The 21,260-nt window shown below is 33.1% G+C and overlaps 1 protein-coding gene across 1 annotated transcript in view; it reads left to right on the top strand.

Annotated features, from left to right (window-relative positions):
- LOC121409147 overlaps positions 1–21,260 on the top strand; it is a 50,665-nt gene that overhangs the window by 25,850 nt on the left and 3,555 nt on the right. The window contains exons 3-18 of the mRNA XM_041600983.1: positions 2,429–2,645; positions 4,036–4,113; positions 4,827–4,939; positions 9,024–9,195; positions 9,496–9,669; positions 10,680–10,805; positions 11,244–11,438; positions 11,923–12,042; positions 12,341–12,436; positions 13,702–13,803; positions 15,190–15,372; positions 16,280–16,411; positions 18,713–18,942; positions 19,435–19,636; positions 20,462–20,524; positions 20,966–21,162. Coding sequence (XP_041456917.1) covers positions 2,429–2,645; positions 4,036–4,113; positions 4,827–4,939; positions 9,024–9,195; positions 9,496–9,669; positions 10,680–10,805; positions 11,244–11,438; positions 11,923–12,042; positions 12,341–12,436; positions 13,702–13,803; positions 15,190–15,372; positions 16,280–16,411; positions 18,713–18,942; positions 19,435–19,636; positions 20,462–20,524; positions 20,966–21,162 — 2,400 coding nt within the window. The remainder of the gene's footprint in view (positions 1–2,428; positions 2,646–4,035; positions 4,114–4,826; positions 4,940–9,023; positions 9,196–9,495; positions 9,670–10,679; positions 10,806–11,243; positions 11,439–11,922; positions 12,043–12,340; positions 12,437–13,701; positions 13,804–15,189; positions 15,373–16,279; positions 16,412–18,712; positions 18,943–19,434; positions 19,637–20,461; positions 20,525–20,965; positions 21,163–21,260) is intronic.

The following is a 21,260-nucleotide window of genomic DNA, read 5'->3' as shown; positions in this document are numbered from 1 at the left end:
AGAAAATTCTAATTCCAAGAGAATTTTTTTAAATGTATTAAACTTAATAGATAGCCATTCAAACCCCCTAAATCCCCCAAACCTGTACAGAAAACATATGATGTTTGATAAATCAAATACTTTCTTGAAGAATTTATTGTTCTTAAAAGAAAGATAAGTGAATTGTTCATGCATTGTATTATATTGTTCAATATCTATAACAAAAAATGACATTCAGGTTTATTTCAAAATTTGATATCCTTTAGAATTAGAAACAATTTAATTTTCAATGCACATTACTTTTTTGGATCCTTACTTCATGGGAGAGTCACTTGCAACTAGAATCAATATTTAAAAACTATGATTAATCTATGTCCAGATTATTGATAAATCTCCCTGAAAAAGTTATTTTTCAATGAACCTTTATTCTTAAAATGATTTCTTAGAGAAGGTGTTTCTGGTTTTCACTGAAGAAATGGCATTTATAATGGGTGTGTGCTTGTGTTGATGAATTTGCCATGTCAGTTCTCTGTGTATTTGAGTAAAGTTACCATGGAAACCACTTTCCTCAGTTGCACAGAAATATGTAATAAAACAAATTTTTGTGTGATTGGTTTGACATATCAGACAATACAATTATTTCTTGCATGCATGCGAAAGAAATTTGATTGATTGGAAACTCGCATAGACAAATTTGTTGAGATTTTATCATGTTCTGTGCTGCAAATGGAAGGATGTCTTATTTATTTGCTTTGTAGTGTTAGCATGCCATATTTCTTTCTTGTATGTATGTATGTACGTGTGTATGGGTGTATGTATGTATGTAGTCTATGTATGTATGTATGTATGTATGTATGTATTACATGGTTTTGTGTTACTTTTCACCATTTCTCTACTATTGTGATCCAGTTATTATGCAGAGCATGGAGGTCAGAATGATTTAATACCCTATGCAGAAGTACAACAAAATTGTTAACACTGTTAATTGTATCCAATCATATAGATGACTTTCTGTTTCTGCCTCATCATTTGGTGGAGATGAAAATTAAGTTATTTCTTACATCTTTCAATAAGCAGGAGAAATAATGCATGATATCAGTGTTATACTCATAGCAATTTAAGGAGGCAAAGAATTCTACAGGAATACCGCATTGGAAAATGACTCTTGATGTGATATTGGAAATGATAAATCTAAATTCACATTAAATATTTATCTATAGCTTAGAAAGATCTATAGAAATTTGAATAGGCTATGTTAGTATGCATGAATTGTTTTTAGGGTTTTGTGAATATGTCATGCATATTATTCTGAGTGTTGATCTAAAGTAGATCTAGAATGCATATTATTACTGGTTCTCCTGCTTATGTCACGTTTTCTGGCCTATGGTTGATTTCTCTCATACACCCCCTCTTATCATTTGGATCATGCATCTCTATCGTGTCTCTTTCATATTTTATGACATGTTAACACCGCCTACTTTCATGCATTTTAGAGGTGATAAAATCAGTGTGAGGAAGTGTGATACTTGGCATGATCAATCGCAAGCGTTCCTCCATGATTCAACTCTGGATTTATCAATTACTTGCACAAGAAGAGAAGAAACTGAATGATAATATAAAAGCTTTATTTTTATGATTTTATGATCCAGAAGAAGAATTTTTCTTAATTTCTTCTCTCACTCTCCATGTTAATAACTGCATTAGAAATATATACATAATAGTATATATTTCTAATACAGTAATGAAAAGCTCAGATGAGATAAATGTAATCACAAGGGATTTGCTATCAAGATTAAAATACATTTGAAGGTAGCTGTATTCAACAAACCAATAAATCATTAGTAATCCAAACATCTTGGTCTAGAGCTTTTGTGCCACAGATAAAAGGATGGCGGTGTAAGAGCGGAAATTTTGGCGTCACCGTACTCTATGAGGCCAAGGCCTATTACTCCCTCTTACCTAAGTGCATACAGAAATGCATTAATATAGTGTAGTCAATTCATTAACTATTGCCAACTGCATCATTCTCATTCTCGTAGTGATATTGTTGACTGCATGTATTTGGAAGTGTGCTCAGTGATCAGATGATTCAAATATGCACATTAGTTTTTGAAGAGGTCCTGTTTTACTGTTAATTGGCAGTGTTAAGATATATTGGTTGGAGACTAACAGTGGTTTGATGTCACTTTTCAGAACTCACAATCGAGATTTGACACTATCTAATTTTGTTGTTTATAGGTATCTTGTATAAAGATCTCTTGAAACTGAATTGAACTGCACTCTGTAACATAGCTGCAGCCATGTGTCTTTGATAATCACATAAAAGACTATATATTCTGGATGGCATGTGAATCAGATGTGGAAACTGAAGGCTAATCTCTTGGTGTTTATTCTGTAAAATCAAACTCATTTGCATCTCTCACACCATTCTTTTATCATTTCTGTACAGTACTAAATCAGGTCCTTCCCAAGGAGTTCAGCAAAGAGAAGGGAACATCCACCATTCAGAGGAGCACAGGTTGCAACCATCATCCAATGAACATCCTGGTGTACGAATTGTGGGACAACCTCAGATGAGTTCCACACCCCATCCTAGTCACAGTGGTGGGGCAGGATACGTGGAATCACAAAGACATGCTGAGCAACAAGCAGTCCTGCAACAAATGGTATGATTGTCTCGTTCATATGAGTGGGATGATAGTGGTGGTTGTGATGATAAATGATGCTGATGGTGTTGATGATGAAGATGATGATGAGGAGGAGGATGACGACAATAATGATGATGATGATGATGATGATGATGATGATGATGAGGAGGAGGAGGAGGAGGAGGAGGAGGAGAAAGGTATGGTAATGAAGAAGGTAATGATGATGAGGATGATGATGAGGAGGAGGAGGAATATATGGTAATGAAGAAGGTAATGATGATGAGGAGGATGATGATCACCATCATGATCATCATCATGAACATGATCATCATCATGATCATGAACATGATCATGATGGTGATGTTGTGATGATGATGAAATGATGTTGATAATGATGGTAATGTTGTGTTGATAGTGGTGGTGTTTGCGTTGATGGCTATGGTGATGATGATTTTGTTTGAATTGATGATATCATTATTTTATTAAAAATTCAGTTATTTTTTATGATGGTGATAAATAGAAAGTTTTTACTGCTGGTTTTTATTATCATTGATTTTAATACATAAGGACTATTTTTCAAAATATCAGTATTTCATGATAATTACAATAGACAATATTTATCTGATATAGATTGTGTAATCATTTTGATGATCCTTCAAGTCCTTGATCTGTGGCATATTAAGGGGCTTAGGGCTTTAAACCCCATCTGAGGCTCCCTAAAAATATTTTTTTAATGAGTGTGGGATCAAAACCAACTTGTCGAACCCCTCCCCCCCTAGCAAAAAAGCTAAATCCACCACTCTTGATAATCTACAATTCAAAGCGGCATTGGTGTGAAAATTGTCACAACTGAAGGTTCAATCTTTTTGCCCTTTTCAAAATATTTTTCTCTGATTGATGCTGGCAGGTGGTTAGTGGTCAATTTAAGTTATTAAAAGCTTTATCATGGTGTAATCAGGTCATATTCTATGACATTTGCCTATGGATACCTGAGAGAGAAAAAAAACGTTACTCTCTGAAATTGAGTGTTGCTGGTGTCACACACTGTATCAATTTTTACCTGTCCCTCCCCCCCCCCCCTTTCTGCCTCTCTCATCTGTGTCTCTTCTCTCTACTTATCTCCTGTTTCCTCTCAGATATGTCAGTGTCTTTATGTCTCCATCTTCCCTTTCATCTTGTAAGCTTCATTTATGTCTACAGTATAGGTATAGTCTCCTATGCTTCATACGGGGTGTTGTCTTTGGATATTTTTCAAAATATTTCAATTTCACAGCTTAAAATAAAAATGGTTAAACTGTTTATTTTCATTAATGATGGGTTTTTTAATTTTCTTCAGCATACTTATGTATACATAATACCACCTCACTCTTATGATGAGTGTTTATGAGTACCATTATTTCTTTGTTAGATGCAATCAGAGAATAGCCTCCGTACAAGTCTAGAAGTAATGCAAGCAAGTCTGAAAGAACTCAAGACAAGAAAACAGGTAGGAATATCCCCTTTATCTACAGAATAATGTATCTTGATAACTCTTTGATTTGACAGCAATAAAATCAGACAATTGCAAATCTGTATTTATGCCATTGCTGCCTCGGATCATGTATTTTTAATCTTGCCCACCATATTTCAATTTTATGCTGTTAGTTTAAACTACTCTTTGTCTATATTTCATTTATTCATTTACCCGTGTATAGATTATTTGTTTTTATTCATCATACTGTTGACATCATATAGATGTTTTTTATGTAAATGTATTCCTTGTTTGAATAGGAAATGAAGTTTGAATTTCAATATGAATTTCAATTTGAATTTGAATTAGAAAAACCACTTTGATTGGTTCCAGTTCAGTATTTTGAACAAAGTGGGCATACAACTCTGATCTTTATTGGTCATTGGCATTTAGTGAATGATTGCAAACCTTCATGCTATTAAGCCCAGGTGATATCAGATTTATTTTCATTACTCACAATTTTTCAACATATTAATGATAATTATATTAGCATTCTTTATAATTGTAGCAAGAAGGTTGCACATTCATTTCAAGAACTAGATTTTAAAGAAAATGTATCATTTTGTATGGTGTTCTACTTTATGAAGGTGATATTGTTTTTTGTGTCGTGTTCTAATTTTGAAAGGAGACATTTCTTGCTTATAACATGTTTTATATTATGTCTGATGTCAAATCAAACTCCATAATAGGATGCAGTGGATGAATTGAAGACGCTTCAAGAAGCTGTGAAGAGGAATAAAAGTGATATCCAGCAGGCTGAGGAGATGGCTAGGATGAGTGTAGAGAAAGGAGATGGACTCAGGTAAGAATCATCTCATATCACTTCTTGCATTAATTTATAGCATTTATTTTGCATTGTTGATCTACTTGTGTATTCAAAGGCTTACATATATATCATCCAGGCTTAGCTCCAACAGTGTCCCATTTCATAAAAAGTTGCTATGATAGCAACTCTCGCTGGAATGTCAACTTTCATTGGAAGAGCCCACCAGATAGCAGAATTTTCACTGTTGTCAAGAGTTATCGACTTTTTATGAAATGAGACCTTGATGTTCCCTTTACTAGGTGCATTCAAGGGATTAGTCCTCATATGTACCCATTCAACTCACCTGGGTCGAGTATGGCACAAAATGATAACAACAATAACAGAGATGCCAAGTTCAAAGACCAGCTATGCGTGAGATTTTCTGTGAATCTGAGTGAGATCACAGACATTGTGTACAATGTATATGGGGATAGGCTGTGATAGCTGCGTGAGACAGAAATTTGAGGGGATGAACAAGAGTCCAAAATGCTTGAGTCTCATGCATGCGTGAGACTTGGTAGCTCTGCAATAATGAAATGTTTTTGGATAGCACAAAATTCATATATGCAAAACTGCATGTCTCTAAGCACTTTTTCCAAGTGGAGATGGAGAGGAGAGCACTGGGTAAATATGCTGATAAATATCTTGCTGAAGAAAAGCGTATATGGACAAGTATTCAAACCCATATCCCTCTCATTGAAAAAACAAGAATCAAACCACCAGACTGCAACTCCTCCACTTTAAAAGCATCATTTGAAATGAATACCGTACATTTCTCCATGAAAGAATAGCTCACACCCCCTTGATAGTAAAGAATTTTTGCTCTTATTTGTAATCTCTTAGCTACATCAAGAAACTCTCTGCTGCTCATTATATTGATAGCAAGAGGTTATGATTAATTAATAATTGCTCATTAAAAACATCATATAGTGTTACTCTGAATTATACTATACTTTGATTTGAACATTTTGTTTTGTTATGGCATTGATGCATGACAGTATGCAAGTCTCGATATCAAAACGTGACTCTAATTTGAAATAAATCCTAATCTCTTCAAAGCCACCCTAGTTGTGGTTTTTGACTGCTGCGTATGAAATTGCTGTAAACAAGATGCAGAAAAAGGATCTTGTTGGCCGATATCTTCAAATGAATAATTCCTTTCCCGTATTTCATAGGCATTTTGCTTTCGTACTCAGGTTTTATTCCAATAGCTGGTTTAGGTTCTTTTAATCAGCTAATGGTGTGGCTCACCCCCAGCATATATTTACATTCATGAATTTTAATATCAGACAGGGTCAGGTATTGTGTTGGGAGATGTATAAATGAAATCTCTTATTATAGGAAGGAATATAGCTAAGTAAAATAGAAATAAGGTTTTCTACAAAAGATTTCTTTTCAGATGATCTGGACTTAATAGATAACAGATGTAATGTTGATCCGTAACATATGATATAGTCCCACCCATTCCTTTTGATGTGGAGTGCACACAAGACTCTGCAGGACTTGGTCACTGCTTTCACTGTAATTTTAAAGATGGCAAAATCTGATTGTTTGCGCTAATTTTTAAGTTCTTTACACGTTTCATATTCTTTTATTCATTCCTATTAGACAGTTTGTTTTTAATGAATTTAAAGTTGCAATCAAAAGTAATACCTACCATTGCCATTGGGCATGCTCAATAATAGAGTATTTTGCCCTCCTTATACAAATGTCCTGCTGTTATTCCATCCCCTATTTGCATAATATAAAATCAGAACAAAACATTCATGCCCTGAAGTGTTTTTTCACAAATTTCTCATGTTTTATTAGTCCGTAGTCCATTTTGGAATGGCTATTATCTTCTGTTTGTAATAGTCAGTAGAAAATTTGAAGGCATACTGTTAGTGAGAAACTTTGGTTGTTTTTTCTAGGTATGTCTGAGTTATCCAATACCACATAATTTATCCATGGAAACTGTTCAGTGCAAAATATGTTGTTATTTCTGTATTTCTGGAAATTCTCTCTTGTGCCTCTCTCCATAGTGGTTTCTTTCTCTACAGTATGCTTGAAAATATACCAATCTGTGTAAATATGTGCATTGAATAAAATAGATGCCAAAGTGCACATGAATTAAGCACACTTGTTGCTCTTCAGGTTGTGGTTTTGCAGTGGATTTTTAATCTTCTGGTTCTGGCGCCATCAATGAGACTACTGAATCTCATAAAAAGGCAATTAGACTCTTGGCAGGATTAAGTATGATGATTGTCTGTTGCATGTGAGATTTCAATCTCTTTCCAATTAAATCTTGTCAATTAAATGTTTGTTGAAGAGCATGGGAGTGTTGAGGTATATGACAGCACTCAGGGAAATGTTTGAAGTGCATTTTAAATTAAACATTCACTGAATTGCATGAGGAGTTGTCTGATGAGGTATTTTTATTCATTTTGAGATGTGGGCATTCTTCATGGAATTGTTGGAATAGAGAATAAAATACAGTGGCAATGAAAGCAGTGTTTTTATCATTCTCCAACTGCCCTTTATAGGGCATTAAGAAATTTAAGGTCAAGATCTTTAATACAAAATAATCCATGATGTACTTGATGGGTTATTGGTATTGTTGGTATAATAATAATAGCAGCTAGGGCCCGCTGGGAGAACAGTTTTTAGAACTGAAGTGGCTTTCCTGGGTAAATATACCTGTATCATTATTATTATTGATATCATCCATAATATACTTAAGAAAGATGCTTGGTTTATTTCAGATTCCGACTGAGGTAGTTGAATTCAACAACTATTTAGACTATTACTCACTTACTTTCAGAATGCCCCTTCATTCGTTGCTTATTCGATAAGTTGTAAACATGTACAGTGTAAAAATCGAAATAAAGATCAATTTTATTGATTTTATCTTCGGGGTACCAGATAGAAATTATTTCTCTTTTAAATCTATTATGTTTCTATGCATAGTTGTCATTATGATTGTATCTTTTTATGCAAATCTGGTCCATATTACATGTTTGAATTTTTGATAAATCTGTCTACGACCCACAATAAATGGCACTCTCTCTCCATATCAATGTTACAAGCTGATAGATGATTAATGCTTGTTTCTAGGCAAATGAGAGGTGGCATTTGAAAGGGTTATTTGTTTCCCAGTTGCATGAGCTTGTCAGCTAGGTTGTCAGTGATAGATGAATAGCAAGGTGTTTTACCGCCTAAATGGATTGTTATTGCTGTTTTTATCATTAGTGGGCCTACTCTCAGGGGACTGAGCTTTGCATAATATAACTAGTCTATGGATTAATGAAAATCAGTGTGATATGATTTCATTTTCAATGCAATATGATTCTTATAGCACGGGTTAGTTAGTTGATGATGACTTTATTTTACCTAATTGATTGAATGATTGATACGAGATGCATTTCATTTCAAATTTTCAACAACACAATTAAAAAAATGAATGCAAAATGCATTACATGGTGAAATAGAAGGGACCTATTGATGATAATAATAATAATAATGTTTTTATATTGCACACATATCCACCTTGTTAGGTGCTCAAGGCACTCCTATATTACCCAGCTAAGCTTGGCATTCATAGCGCACACAGCTTCTTGAGGAATTACTTCCTACCGATAAGCATAACTTGTTTGTGTTGATTCCTCTGGATGAATAAACAATTGACATGTTGATGCAAAATTCAAATTCTGATGGCTAAGAAAACATGATGAATGATTAAAAAGGTCAGAATTTACTTAAAATGTGTATACCATTTCCAGTGCATTATATCTGTGTTTCTTTTCTTGAAAAAAAATCTGTTTAAAACAAGCTTATCACTACACACCCTAAACCCGGCAAAATGCCAGTTACAATAAAATAATGGTTTAAAAGGAAAATTGGCAACTTTTTTCTTGTAATCCTGCCATTTTTTATCATGTCTACTCATGTTATCCTTTTTTTTTAAACTGTGAAAATGAATATGGTTTATTTCCTTTAATTCAATGTTTGTTGCCAATTTAAGAAATGAAATATTTCATTAAAGTTGTGCATCTATGTGTGTAAAAAACATTGATGATAAACTTTTCATTAACCTAATGCCTAGGTCTGAACTGATGGTGCTAGAATACCAACGAGACCAAGCAAGAAGAGAACTAAAGGATCTAGAGGAGGGTATCACTGCAAGGAGGAATCCTCAGGAGAATACTAGGGGGTCTGAGAGGGGTCATATAGGATCCACTACTGGCCTCGCGCAGATTGGTCTATCAGTAGAAGAGGTATAACAGTTATTGTGTCCTTTAACCCATTGCTTACTAAAACTAAATGGTCCTTGTATAAAGACTGGGAATTACAGAATTCACTCATTAACAGGTTAAGAAGTGTGTTATTCTAGACATGATGTCAGGACCTGGGAGCTCATTTGAATATTAGAATTCTATGATAAAATTGCTCACAGCCAATCAAATTGCATCATTTCAGTAGCCTATAACAAAAGCTCCTAATTCTCCATTTATGATGATTATCATGTAAAAAAATTCTATTGCATTATTCATTTTCAAATTCTCCCTCCCCTTAAGATGCTTGGTGTGATCCGTGAGCGAGATGATCTCCAGGCTAAGCTTGAGAAGGATCAAGGCAATCACGTTTCTAAAGAGGAACATGAGGAGGTTTTAAGGCAACTTGATCAAACCAAGCAGGAGCTATTTGAGAACCAGAAAGCTTCAAGAACCAAATTGGAGAAATTACAAGAGGTAGGAGCCATGATGAAAAGACATGAAAGGAAGTCATTTCAGATTCACTATTTTAGTTTCTTTCTATGTGTATGTATTATATCCTATTAAATTGACTACCATTTAGTATCATGTACATCCCCCATTGTGATGTACTTACTTGCAGATGAACTTCTCTATCCTTCTGCATATCCACTTCTAATGCACTAACTTTTCCTCAATTCTTCCAAGTATTTTAATTTTGTATCCTTTACATATGCTTGTCTACCATTTTCTTCTTTTGTGATATCAGGAATTAACGTTTGTTAACTTAAATCTGTGAATAATATTCTATAGCATTGACATTAAAAAAAACCTGTATGTATTTCAGAAATATTTCTTTGCAATGATGCAGGAATGCTACATGTAGTAAGTAGTAACTAGTAAAATGGCATTTATTAAAACAAATAACATATGGCAGTCACAAGGCTGAATTACATGAAGTTTATATTGATGAAAAATTCAAATTGGTTACATTATTATTATTATTACATTATTCACATTTGGATTGTCGAACAATTATCTTTAAAATAGACACAATTCAATAACATACTACTGGTAGGTGCAACTTAAAATAAGGGTTGAAAGAGTAGTAAAGAAAGAGAGCATACAAGAAAGAAGAAAAGGGGAAATGAAAGAGGGGGTGAGATAGAGAGGATAAGAGAAAGTGATGAACGAATGACGAGGAATGAGATGGCTTGAATGAGTTGACAGGATGATGAAACAGGAAGAAATACTCAAAGTGTGAGAAGGTAAGATGAAATAAAACTCCGCAGAGAAAAGAGATCAGAGAAGAGTTAGGGAAATGAAGGAGAGAAAACTGAGAAAAGATTAAGGAATGGAAAAATAAAAAATATTTAAAAAAAGTTATTGATTACATTCAATATAACATGAAAAATGTTTGTATGACAGTCATATTCACAATATCATGTAATAATATGAAACATTTGATGATGTTATCAACTGAATTTATTTGTTTCATTAATGTTCAGGATCTTGAGGAAGGAAGAGGGAAGATTGAAAGCTTGAAGCTTATTGAATCTGATCTGAAGAAGGAATTATCTGAAACCCAGGAAACCTTGAAGAACTCGGAGATTGATCACCAAAAACAACTCTTGGTAAGAACTATAGTATGGACTACAGAGGCCATTTGTGGTCCAGTGGACTTCAGATCTTGTTTCTTATTTTGATTTAAACTTATCCAAGTAATCAGTTAAATTCTCAAATAATACACTGGTTAGGTTGGAATAGATGTAACTTCTAAACTGTTCTTATGGTTTCAAGTCCAGGAGCTGTCAACATAAAGATATCACATTAGTTTTCAAAATCAATAATAATTTCATAGACTTGAAATTATAACAAATAATACAATTGATTATATATTTTATGTGTTAGGGCAGCTATCTTACAATTTAGAGAATTCTATTTTTCACTGGACCTTTATGATCTGACTGAAAGTGTAAGTGTACCTTAACCTGCAGAAATCTTAACAAGTTTAAGATAAAAGAAGTCATTACCTGGTTATGATATATTTCATTTAATCTATATAATTGCAGGAGAAAACTACCACTATTGAGGAGATGAAAGGCAAAGCAACCACAGAGATGGCAGACCTCCGACATAAGCTCTCAGAATCCACACAGCGTATCACAACCTTAGAGAGCGCCCTCTTAGATAAGGATGTAGTGACGACTCGTATGCAGGAACGGATCAGAGGACAGGGACAAGAGGTTCTAGAACTTACAAATAAGGTCATTAGAATTTTATTTTCTTGACCCATCTTGTTTTTTGCCTTTTGTGTATGGGGTATTTTGGTTACTGATGAGGTCATATTCACAAAATTCAAGGTGGACAAATATTTTCCACAATCATTCCTCCTCGCTAAATATTTAGAGTACATCCCTCTCGTAGACTATAGTCATAGTCCATGCATAAAAGGTTTAGGAGCTATACGACAGCTCCCCCAACCCAAACATCGTGAAGCCGATTATTGACTCTTGAGTCTTTAGAGAAAAACAATTATGAAATAGTGATATTTATGGTAGTGATAGTAATTAGGATGAGGCTTGTGGCAATTTTGAAAATCATTTTAAATTTTATGGCATATTTATAATTGATAATCATGTTTGCTTTCATATTTTTCTCTGGTAGAAATTACATCGATATATAGTAATAATGATAATTTCAAGTTATGATTATCATTAACTGTTTTAATGGTTATTTTCTAATGAAAAGGTTGATGAACTTGAAAAAGAAAGGGAGAAGAAAGCTAGGAAGGCAGAGACTGTAAAAGAAGTAGCTCTTGTTGAACTTCGAGGAAAACTTCTGAAAGAGAAGGATGAAGAATTGGATCAGGTAAGTAAATGAAAAATGAAAGAAAAGCAGAGATTATACTGTCTTTCCTCAGGTACTTTATCAAATGTCTGAGCCATATCAAGTGATGACCCAATCATGGATGCAACTATTGTTGTAATACCTAGATTTAAACAAACTTAGAAGGAGAATGGAGAAATATTGGCATTATTTTATAAGCTTGAAATCATGCATAAAGCAAGTTAATTGCAAGAAGATGTACAGTAGGATAAAGAATGTTTGAATATATTAATGTCATTGTTTCATGTATTCTCATTATTTTCATATCTGCACCATGCAGCAAAAGAAGTTGTTAGAGAAGACTCACCAAGAAATATTGATCAAAGAACAGACACAATCAACTGAGAGACTTACTAAACTGGAGAAGGAAAATGAGGTAAGCGAAAAGTAGACTCAACATGTCATTAGTTGCTGGGTTGTTATTTTGAATACCTTGGGAAGCAGAATAATACTATATTATCTCAAATTATACAATACTTTGATTTTTTCAAAGTTCGTCTTTATTGATCCATATCCAAAATTTGTTTCGTTCACAACTTCAAGTCAATAAACATCAAAATATCATATTAAACAAATAAAGATATTGTTACATAAAGATTGTTTACAGTGAATGTGAATGCATGTTTACATAATGGATACAAACAGATAAAGCCTTGAACTGAATATTAGATGACAATACTTGAAATTCAGTAGAAATGACTAGTAATTATTATTTCATTACAAACATTTTATTATTTTCATTCTGATAATAAATGCATGAAGTATTAACATATTGATTCAATAAAAGTTTCTGTATTACCCCCAAAACACTTAATTTAGATGTGTGTATTTATTCTTATTTTAATTATTAGAAAATAGGAGAAAAGTTATAAGAAAGTTATAAGAATTATTTGCATAGACAGATTCTATGTACAGTATGATGTACAATTCAAACATTTTAAGCCATATCCAACCTGTTTTAATTACAGTATTTTAAAATTCAGGTGAGATCTTAGAAAGTATGCACTATGTTTGTGGTTTCATGATAACACGGCAAATCCAGATTAAAAGTCATAATTGTTGTGTGTAAGTTTTAGATCAAAGCAATTGCTTCTTCAACATAACCAATATTTTCAGTTCTTTCTATTGCCATCACTGGACAGCAATAAGTGGGGCTGTTTTAGATTAGTAAAAATTTTGAAAAATATATGTTTACCAAAATAGTACTTATATGTTTATATTGTGTATTGTGTTTATATTGTGTATGCAATCATTTTCGGGGGGGGGGGGAGATGTGATCTGTTTTAATTTCATATATCATTCCAAGTTTGGTAAAAAAATTAATGAATGGATGAAATATCCCCTATTTATACCTACAGTGTAGGTTTTATCAAAACAAGTAAGATTTTAGATTAAATCAGATCTGGTTCTTTTCAAAATTAACCATTTGTTTTCTAAAAAAATTATTCAAATTCTTATCTGATATAAGCAATGCTGTTTCTAAATACTACATCACTCCCTTACAACAATATCCCCCTCATCAATTATGATATTTTCATTAACTATTATATGTTAATTAGTGTGATATAGCAATGATATATATCATAATTTTACCGATTTTAATATTATATAACAGAATACTTTTGTTTCTATATATTTCAGGAGAAAGATTGTGAGTTGAATGAGTTAAGAGAGAAGCTATCACAGCAGGAGATTTCTACGAGAACATTGGGAGATCAGATGAGATTAGAAGCACAACAACAGGTATGGTTTTAATCATGTACACTCACATCTCAAGCTTTTATTTTTATGTATTTCTCTTATCTAATCATAATTTATTTTTTATGCATTGTGTCATGCAGATGTTAATGTTTTTTAATTGTGATATGTTTTTGTTTATTCTGTTTTATATAAAAGAAAACAAATTTATACAATTCTATGCCTCATGTTATGTTTAAAACAAATGCTGAACTTGTACCCGATAAGTAGATAATACTGAATGAGATAATTTTTACCTTTATAGATTTACACAAGTCCAAAATATTATGCATGTTATGTAGTTGATGATATTCAATTCAATTCTTAATTGAATCATTATACTATATAAATTTAACATATTCCAATTTTTTAGATTCTTATGAATTTATTTTCTATACAATCAAAATTTTTCCTCATGAATGGGTTATAAAAATGTCAAAATACCTCATTCTTGCCTCAACTATACGTACAGTTGTCCTTGTTGGATTATTAGTAGACCTGGAATTATCTTGGGAATGAACAAATATTTTAGTCTGCATTTCTCTGAAATGTTGGATTTCACTTACCTCCTTCATTATTCCTTAATGTAAAAATAATTCATTGAAATATAATGTAATAATAATAATACCTTGATTTATAAAGCGTTTTTTGCCTGAGGATACAAAGCGCTGCTATTATTACTCCGGCTTTAGCTCGAGCTACCATCACTGGCGCTCAGTGCATTCAAGGAAATAATCCTGCCGGGTACCCATTCACCTCACATCGGTCGAGTATTCTCATAATAATTTCACTTAACATTTAATATCAAAATTCATCTTTGGGCAACTATTCACAGCAGGATTGCAATAATGTATACTTAGTAGTAGAAATGAGTTGGCAACTGGCACTCCGTAAGTGTGTTCTTAGTTAAACCTAGTGTTAACTGTTAATGCCAGCTGGTAACAATCTCAAAATGAGTTAGAAACAAAATCAAGTAGAGTGAAAACGGAAGTATGTAAAAATTATTACAATATGGAAAATAATCATGGCAGAAAATGCGTAATTGCTGTAATAGTAGCATAGTAAGCATGGTGTTCCACCCATATGATGTCACTTTTTCTAATCAATGATATTATACCTTCACAACTGTACCCATTTGTGTTGGCAATCATAAGTATCCTGACTTTTTACACCACCTTGCTAGAATTAGATTTAAGGTGATATTATGGTCATAATTATCTTTCATTTTAAAGATTTTTTAAAATAAAAGTATTGCTTCCTGCTACTAGATATCTTAATTTAATCAGTGAAATGAAAAACCACACATTCATAATAATCAAAGGTTTCTTCACCCCATGCTGTTATGTTGAGGAGCTTTGCACAGTGAAACCCATACTATTGAATTAAATTCAGATTCAAAAAGCCCTTGAGGAACAGAAGGCCATCTTTGAGACAGACGCAGAGAAAGAGAGACAAAGAGAAGCACTGGCCAAGGAGGATGCAGTTGCCATAGAAACCAAGCATCTTAGAGAGGAGCTAAAAAGAGAAAAGCAGCTGAGAGATACCTTAAAGACAAGCCATAGTAATATGAAAGAGGTAAATAGGACCTGGGGCAGGTTTCACAAAGAGATGAAAGGACTTAAAATCACATTACCAGATGTGTGTGTTATAAGACAAATCACTGCATAGCCAAAATAACAAGATTATATGTACATTCTGGCACTTATGTGTAAGTTCAAGTCCTTTGAATATTGTAAGATGGAATGAGTTTTTACCAAAAAAATCACACATGAGGCTTGACAGTAGTAATGTAAGTCTTTGCTATATGAAGAAATGAAATAAAACGAAATAAATAAATCATCATTTGATTTTGCCACAGAGTCAAGCTAAGCTTATACTGGCAACCCCTGCAACCTTTTTAAATCTTTGTATAGGAAATACGACCTTGTTCACATTTGTTCATTATAAGATAATTTGTTATGAATTATGTATTTTCTTTGTTACTTTGTTGTATTTATGAAAGAGTTGCAGAAACAATAATGAAAATGGAAGATTTAAGTAATGTCAGTTTTTAATAAAATCTTCTGTTATTCTACGAGATGTGCTACTTGGTTTTTTTTTGTTTTGTTTTTTTTTAGTTGCTAAGATAATGCAGTTTAATGCAGTTTTGTTCTCTAAAATATCTATTACCTCACAAAAGGAAAAAACACTAATAATCTGTCTTTCTTTTCTTCCCGTAAGAAATCAAACATTGCTTGCTTACCATCTATACCAATTTCCTCAAAAACATTGCATTTTTTGGTGTATCTTTTCTTCTTTTTTTTTCATTTTAACCATTAAAATGTTTTTTATGTTTACATGGATATAATTCATTTATGAAAGAAAAAAATGTTTTACCTTGATCATATTTGAATGCTAACCCTTTTTCAAATATGTAACATATATGTGCATTCCTCGAGCTAAAGACTTATTTCAGCATGATTGTATTTTTATTATTTTGAAGGAGCTTGAAAAGCTGAGAGATGAGAACCTAGGAGCTGGCAGAGAGAAGGTTGAAGCTGTCTCTAAGGCAAGAGAGGAAGCTAGACAGGAAATACAGATACAACTTGATCAGATACGAGATCAAATGGCACAGGTAATATTACATCATAGGATTCTTTTAACTGGATAAATAAATTAACTCTTTATAACTTACCAATGCTTATTTTCTGTTTTCTTTACTAATATTTATAGGAACAAACACATTTTGTCAGGTATGTTTTAATTGATGTATATGATCTAATACTACCTTATAAAATCTTATGAACCTTACCATAGTGGTGAATGCTGTAGAAGTGAATGATGTGTATAATTGAAAAGCAATTCTTAATATAAATTACTTTAGTAAATGTGCCATCTCATGTGAAGTATGAAATAGTTTCTTTTAATCAATAATGCATATTAAATAGAACTTTGAATTAGTGTGTGTAATTTTCAGAAATTATATCCTTAATTAAAATCTATGCAACACAATGTTGATTTCAGCACAGGATTTTGATATACAAAGCTAGGCTCATATAATTTTTGGGGTAAATATACCTTGGTTGGAGAGGTTTAATTGGGTTTATAGTCCAGCATTGATATGATGCAAATCATTAAAAGACCATACAAATTACTGCCGACAACTTAAATCATTCATATATTTCCCCAAAGTTAATAAGAAATATTTTATTTTTTATATTAAAAAAAATTGCCTGAAAATGTTTCTGGCAATATAATTTCACAACCCTCTCTAATTTATTTTTAAGATGATTTCAAAAGGAAATAATCATTTAAGACAGCAACATGTCGAAAGTCCCACAAGGACTTTATGACTTCTACTCATACGCAAACTCCTAGCTAATGTTTACATATCCTTAGATTCAATTAGAATATCTATATCACGCACAGGGAACAAACACCCTTAGAAAGCTTCCAACAAGATCATGTGTAACATAAATATCATATACATGGGTATAAAACCAACTAAAGTTCAAAACGTTGAAAACGAAACAAGTTCTCCCATCCATCGGTACAATATGTGCATGATTATAGGTGCCCATGTGTTATTTGTTCTCAATGAAGATATGGCACTTCATAGTTGGCATGTAAACACAGTCAAAGTGTATGGAAGGGACTAAGCAAATAGACTTATCTTGAAGTGGTCAAGATTCAAATCTGTCCTTTATAGCAGTTGATGGTGATTTTAAGTTTACTTTGGAAGTCAAATGCTCATGAACTCTGCCCTGGAGATGCAATAAATTATATGACCGGATATTATGTTATTGTTGCATCTTCTTGAGAGTGATACAGTAGTACAAGCTGTCAGTGAAATGGGATCATATTAGGTGCACTCACTGGACTATTAGAGTAGAATTATGGAAGTTTGCTACTCTTTGATCTCAATATCTGACGGTCACTTTAAAGGATAGTTAGTAGACTTTGACTCTATAGTCCCTCCATTGGAGTCAACACAACTGTATTATTTGCTGACCTACTGGACATATAGCACCAACAGAACTGGATAATGGTCCTTGTATTGCCTGAGGCTCATCTCATGTCAATTTTTATTGAATCTGATTGCAACCATTATTGATTTATTGATCTGTATTCTGTCTGCCATGGGTTCATCAATATAGCGGATTAAGAAGCAACAGCTTATGAACTATGTCATTAAGTTTGAATACCATCATGTGAACTGTTATTGGAGTTATCTCTGTCTGTCAGATTGTTCAGACACACTGAAAGTTTGTATGTTTTGAAGATGTTTTAAAGAAATAAGCTCATGATGAGTGGCAAGGAAGATTACCTTCATATTATAGTTGTAGCTATTCAAGCAATAAAGGTATGGATAAATTATGCTTATTCATATTATATATGTATGTTCTTATAACAATCTTGTATTAATCATGTTACATGCTCATGACGCAGAGAAGATTATAAGAATATTAAGAGTAAATATACTGAGAGTATTAATTATGGTTAAGTTTATCTGACTAGATTTTCATGAGATTTTGAAGCTACCAAGAGAGGAAATGTTATGAATGTCTTTGGGGTCAATGGTTTCCTGTTCATTAGATAAATGCAAGGATTAGGTGGGGTTTTTTAAGTAATCAATTTGACAATGCCAAGCATTTTTCCCCAAAATTGATATTTAAAAACTTTCAAAATTAGATAAAGATAAAAGAAACAAATACATATTTCCTTATATATATAGTAATTAAAATGCTTTAGAAAAAAAAGAATGAAAATTGTTATGCCTTATTGTTTTAACATTGAAAATTTTTATTGGAAAGCACTCATAATGCCCCTTTTTGTGTAAGCGAGGTTTAGCTTCCGATAAAGTTTTATTGTTTAATTGTTTTGTTTTTATAATCAGTATCTATAATTTGAGGATTTTTCTTTATCTTTTTGGCAGGAGAAAACAAGAGAAACAGAAAAGCTGCAGCAAAAGCTCAAGCAACAAGATGATGAATTGACCCAGCTAAGAACAGAGGTCAAAGGTTACCGTCAGAAACAACGTGATTCATCATCCAGTCAGAGCAGCTTAGACCAGAGCTATAGAAGCATCGTTATGGAACTAAATGAAGAGTGTCGGAAAACATCCAATCTGGTTGGATCAACACCCCGTAAAGTACCTCTGTTCAGGTAGATGTTGTTTTCTTGATGATTGATTCCCTAACTGATACACTGTGACATACTAGATGAAGATGTTATTATTAATGTCCAATTCTTAGACCTCTTGATTGCTCAGTTGTTGGTGTTTCATTTCTCTTTTTTTCGTATGCTGGGTGCATATCAAAAAATAGGCCCTTTGGACAGCCTCAAATAGATTTTGGGGGCATTTTGAAGAAAAATATATATGTAGTTTGGTTTACAATACTCCTATGGTTTCTTGGACCAACTTTCATGGACATATGATGCAATTCTGCTTAATAAACTCAAATCAACCAATTCTTTAAGAGTGTAATCAACATCGTCTATCTACAAGATTGATTGTAAGCAAGCAAACAGCTGTTGTCGGAATTATAAAATGATTGCAATAGATTACTACTTTTCTGAAACACATGAAAAGTGAATACATAGACAGGAAAGCATATATCCGTAATAAAAACTTGTATGTGTCAATTTAATATTTAGCTCAAGAAATATGAAAGCAGACTCGCCATCTCAGACCGGTTCTTCCAAACAAGCATCCTTCAACAGTCCTGGTCGTACTCAGCTCATGGCAGCTATCTCAAACCTTAAAGCTACCAATGATGATCTAAGGAACTATATTAAATCATTACGAGATGACTTAGAGAAACAAAGGAGAGCTACCACAAGGGCAAACAGAGAAAAGGTATGCGATTACTTAAGAGCTAGTAGCTTGACATTAGTAGATTATTTAGCACGTTGGTCCGTGTTATGGCTATAGCAGCTTTTATCAGAGCCTTATAATATATAGCTATATAATCAAACTTGTTGCATTTAAAGAGATGCAATCAATTGTAAAATAATGATACAATGAAACAATATGTAGAGTTTGGAGCTACTATATTCCTTTATAATATCACAAAAAATATTAAAGGCGTTATTTTACTGGTCTGTTCCATTTGCAAACCAAGATGTTGTCAATCTTACAACTATTGCATCTCCTTAGCACATGATTCCAATAGACCTAACATTTAAATCTTCAAAATTGATATTTTTCCCCCTACATTTAAGATCACTAATATCTTCAAACTTAGATTGTGCAGTCATAAAGTTGTAAAGGCCTGGTCACACCGCCCAAGCGTTGTTGGAGCGGTAGGGAGAGGGGGATGAATTTCGCTCACAAAATTGGGGAAAAAATCAAAAACAAAATCAAAACAATCGAAAATGGTGAACGGGAGCGAGCGGTGATGATTTTTTTTCTCCGCTCCACGACCGCTCCAACAACGCTCGGGCGGTGTGACCATGCCTTTAAGATGTACATGTAGTCTTCTGAAGATTGGTCTATCTACATTTTCCCAACCTTTTTCCAATCCTTTTTCCTTTTGCCACTTTGGTTTTACCAAACACAATTTTCACACTTTCTATCCTTTCTTTATCCTTATTTTTCTCACTGATCTTCACCTGTCCATATCTCCTTGTGTTTGTTCTTGTTTATATTACCTGTCTCTTAACTCTGTCTTCTCCTATACAGGATAATGAAGTGAAGAAACTTGTTGAGTCAATGGGAAGAGAAAAGGCTCAAATATTTGAAGGGGTAAGTAATTACCCTATTTTATATTCGACCATGTGGAACAAAGCAAACGGGATGCATATCATAATAGGCATATTCTGATACGAATCATTATAAGAATACGCCACCATGTTTTCTTAGTGGCAAACCAGAATAGATAATGGAGGGTGCTGATATGTTTCCTATGTTAATAAATTCCTAATCACTGTAACATAGATGTTATTTTCATAGAAAAATTTAGGCTTATATCATCAGAATTTACTTCAGAAGGTGTTTTTCAAGACAGTTTGACCATGTTCCAAGTTTGCTGTTTGAAATCGATATTCTTTGAAATTTTATTTTACCTTATCTTCGTTCAAATTGTTTTTCGTTTCTCCTTTATTCACAATTTAATGCATAGTTTTCTATGAATTTTAGTCGTGAGGTGTAGTAGTCAAATTGATAAATGATTACTGTTTATTCCAGGAGAGAGACGTTGAGCTAGACCGGCTCCAGCGCTCCTTGGGGCTACTCCGGGACTCTGAGAAGACTCTCCAGCAGGAGCTAATGAATAAAGATGAGGAGCTACGTCAGATTCAATCCAATATGGCTGCCTGGAAGGAGGAGACTGCTCTCAAGATGGCTAGGAAGTTTGAAGATGAACTCAATAAAGAGCTGGAAGTGTAAGCATTGTTTTTTTTCAGTTTTTTTTTTTAATGAGAAAAAAATTTTATTTAAAGGTCAAGTCCACCTCAGAAAAATGTTGATTTTAATCAATAGA

The sequence above is a fragment of the Lytechinus variegatus genome, chromosome 2, assembly GCF_018143015.1.
Source record: "Lytechinus variegatus isolate NC3 chromosome 2, Lvar_3.0, whole genome shotgun sequence".
Classification (NCBI taxonomy): Eukaryota; Metazoa; Echinodermata; class Echinoidea; order Temnopleuroida; family Toxopneustidae; genus Lytechinus; species Lytechinus variegatus.
The sequence above is the reverse complement of the archived record's forward strand: the minus strand, read 5'-3'. Positions and strand labels throughout refer to the sequence as shown.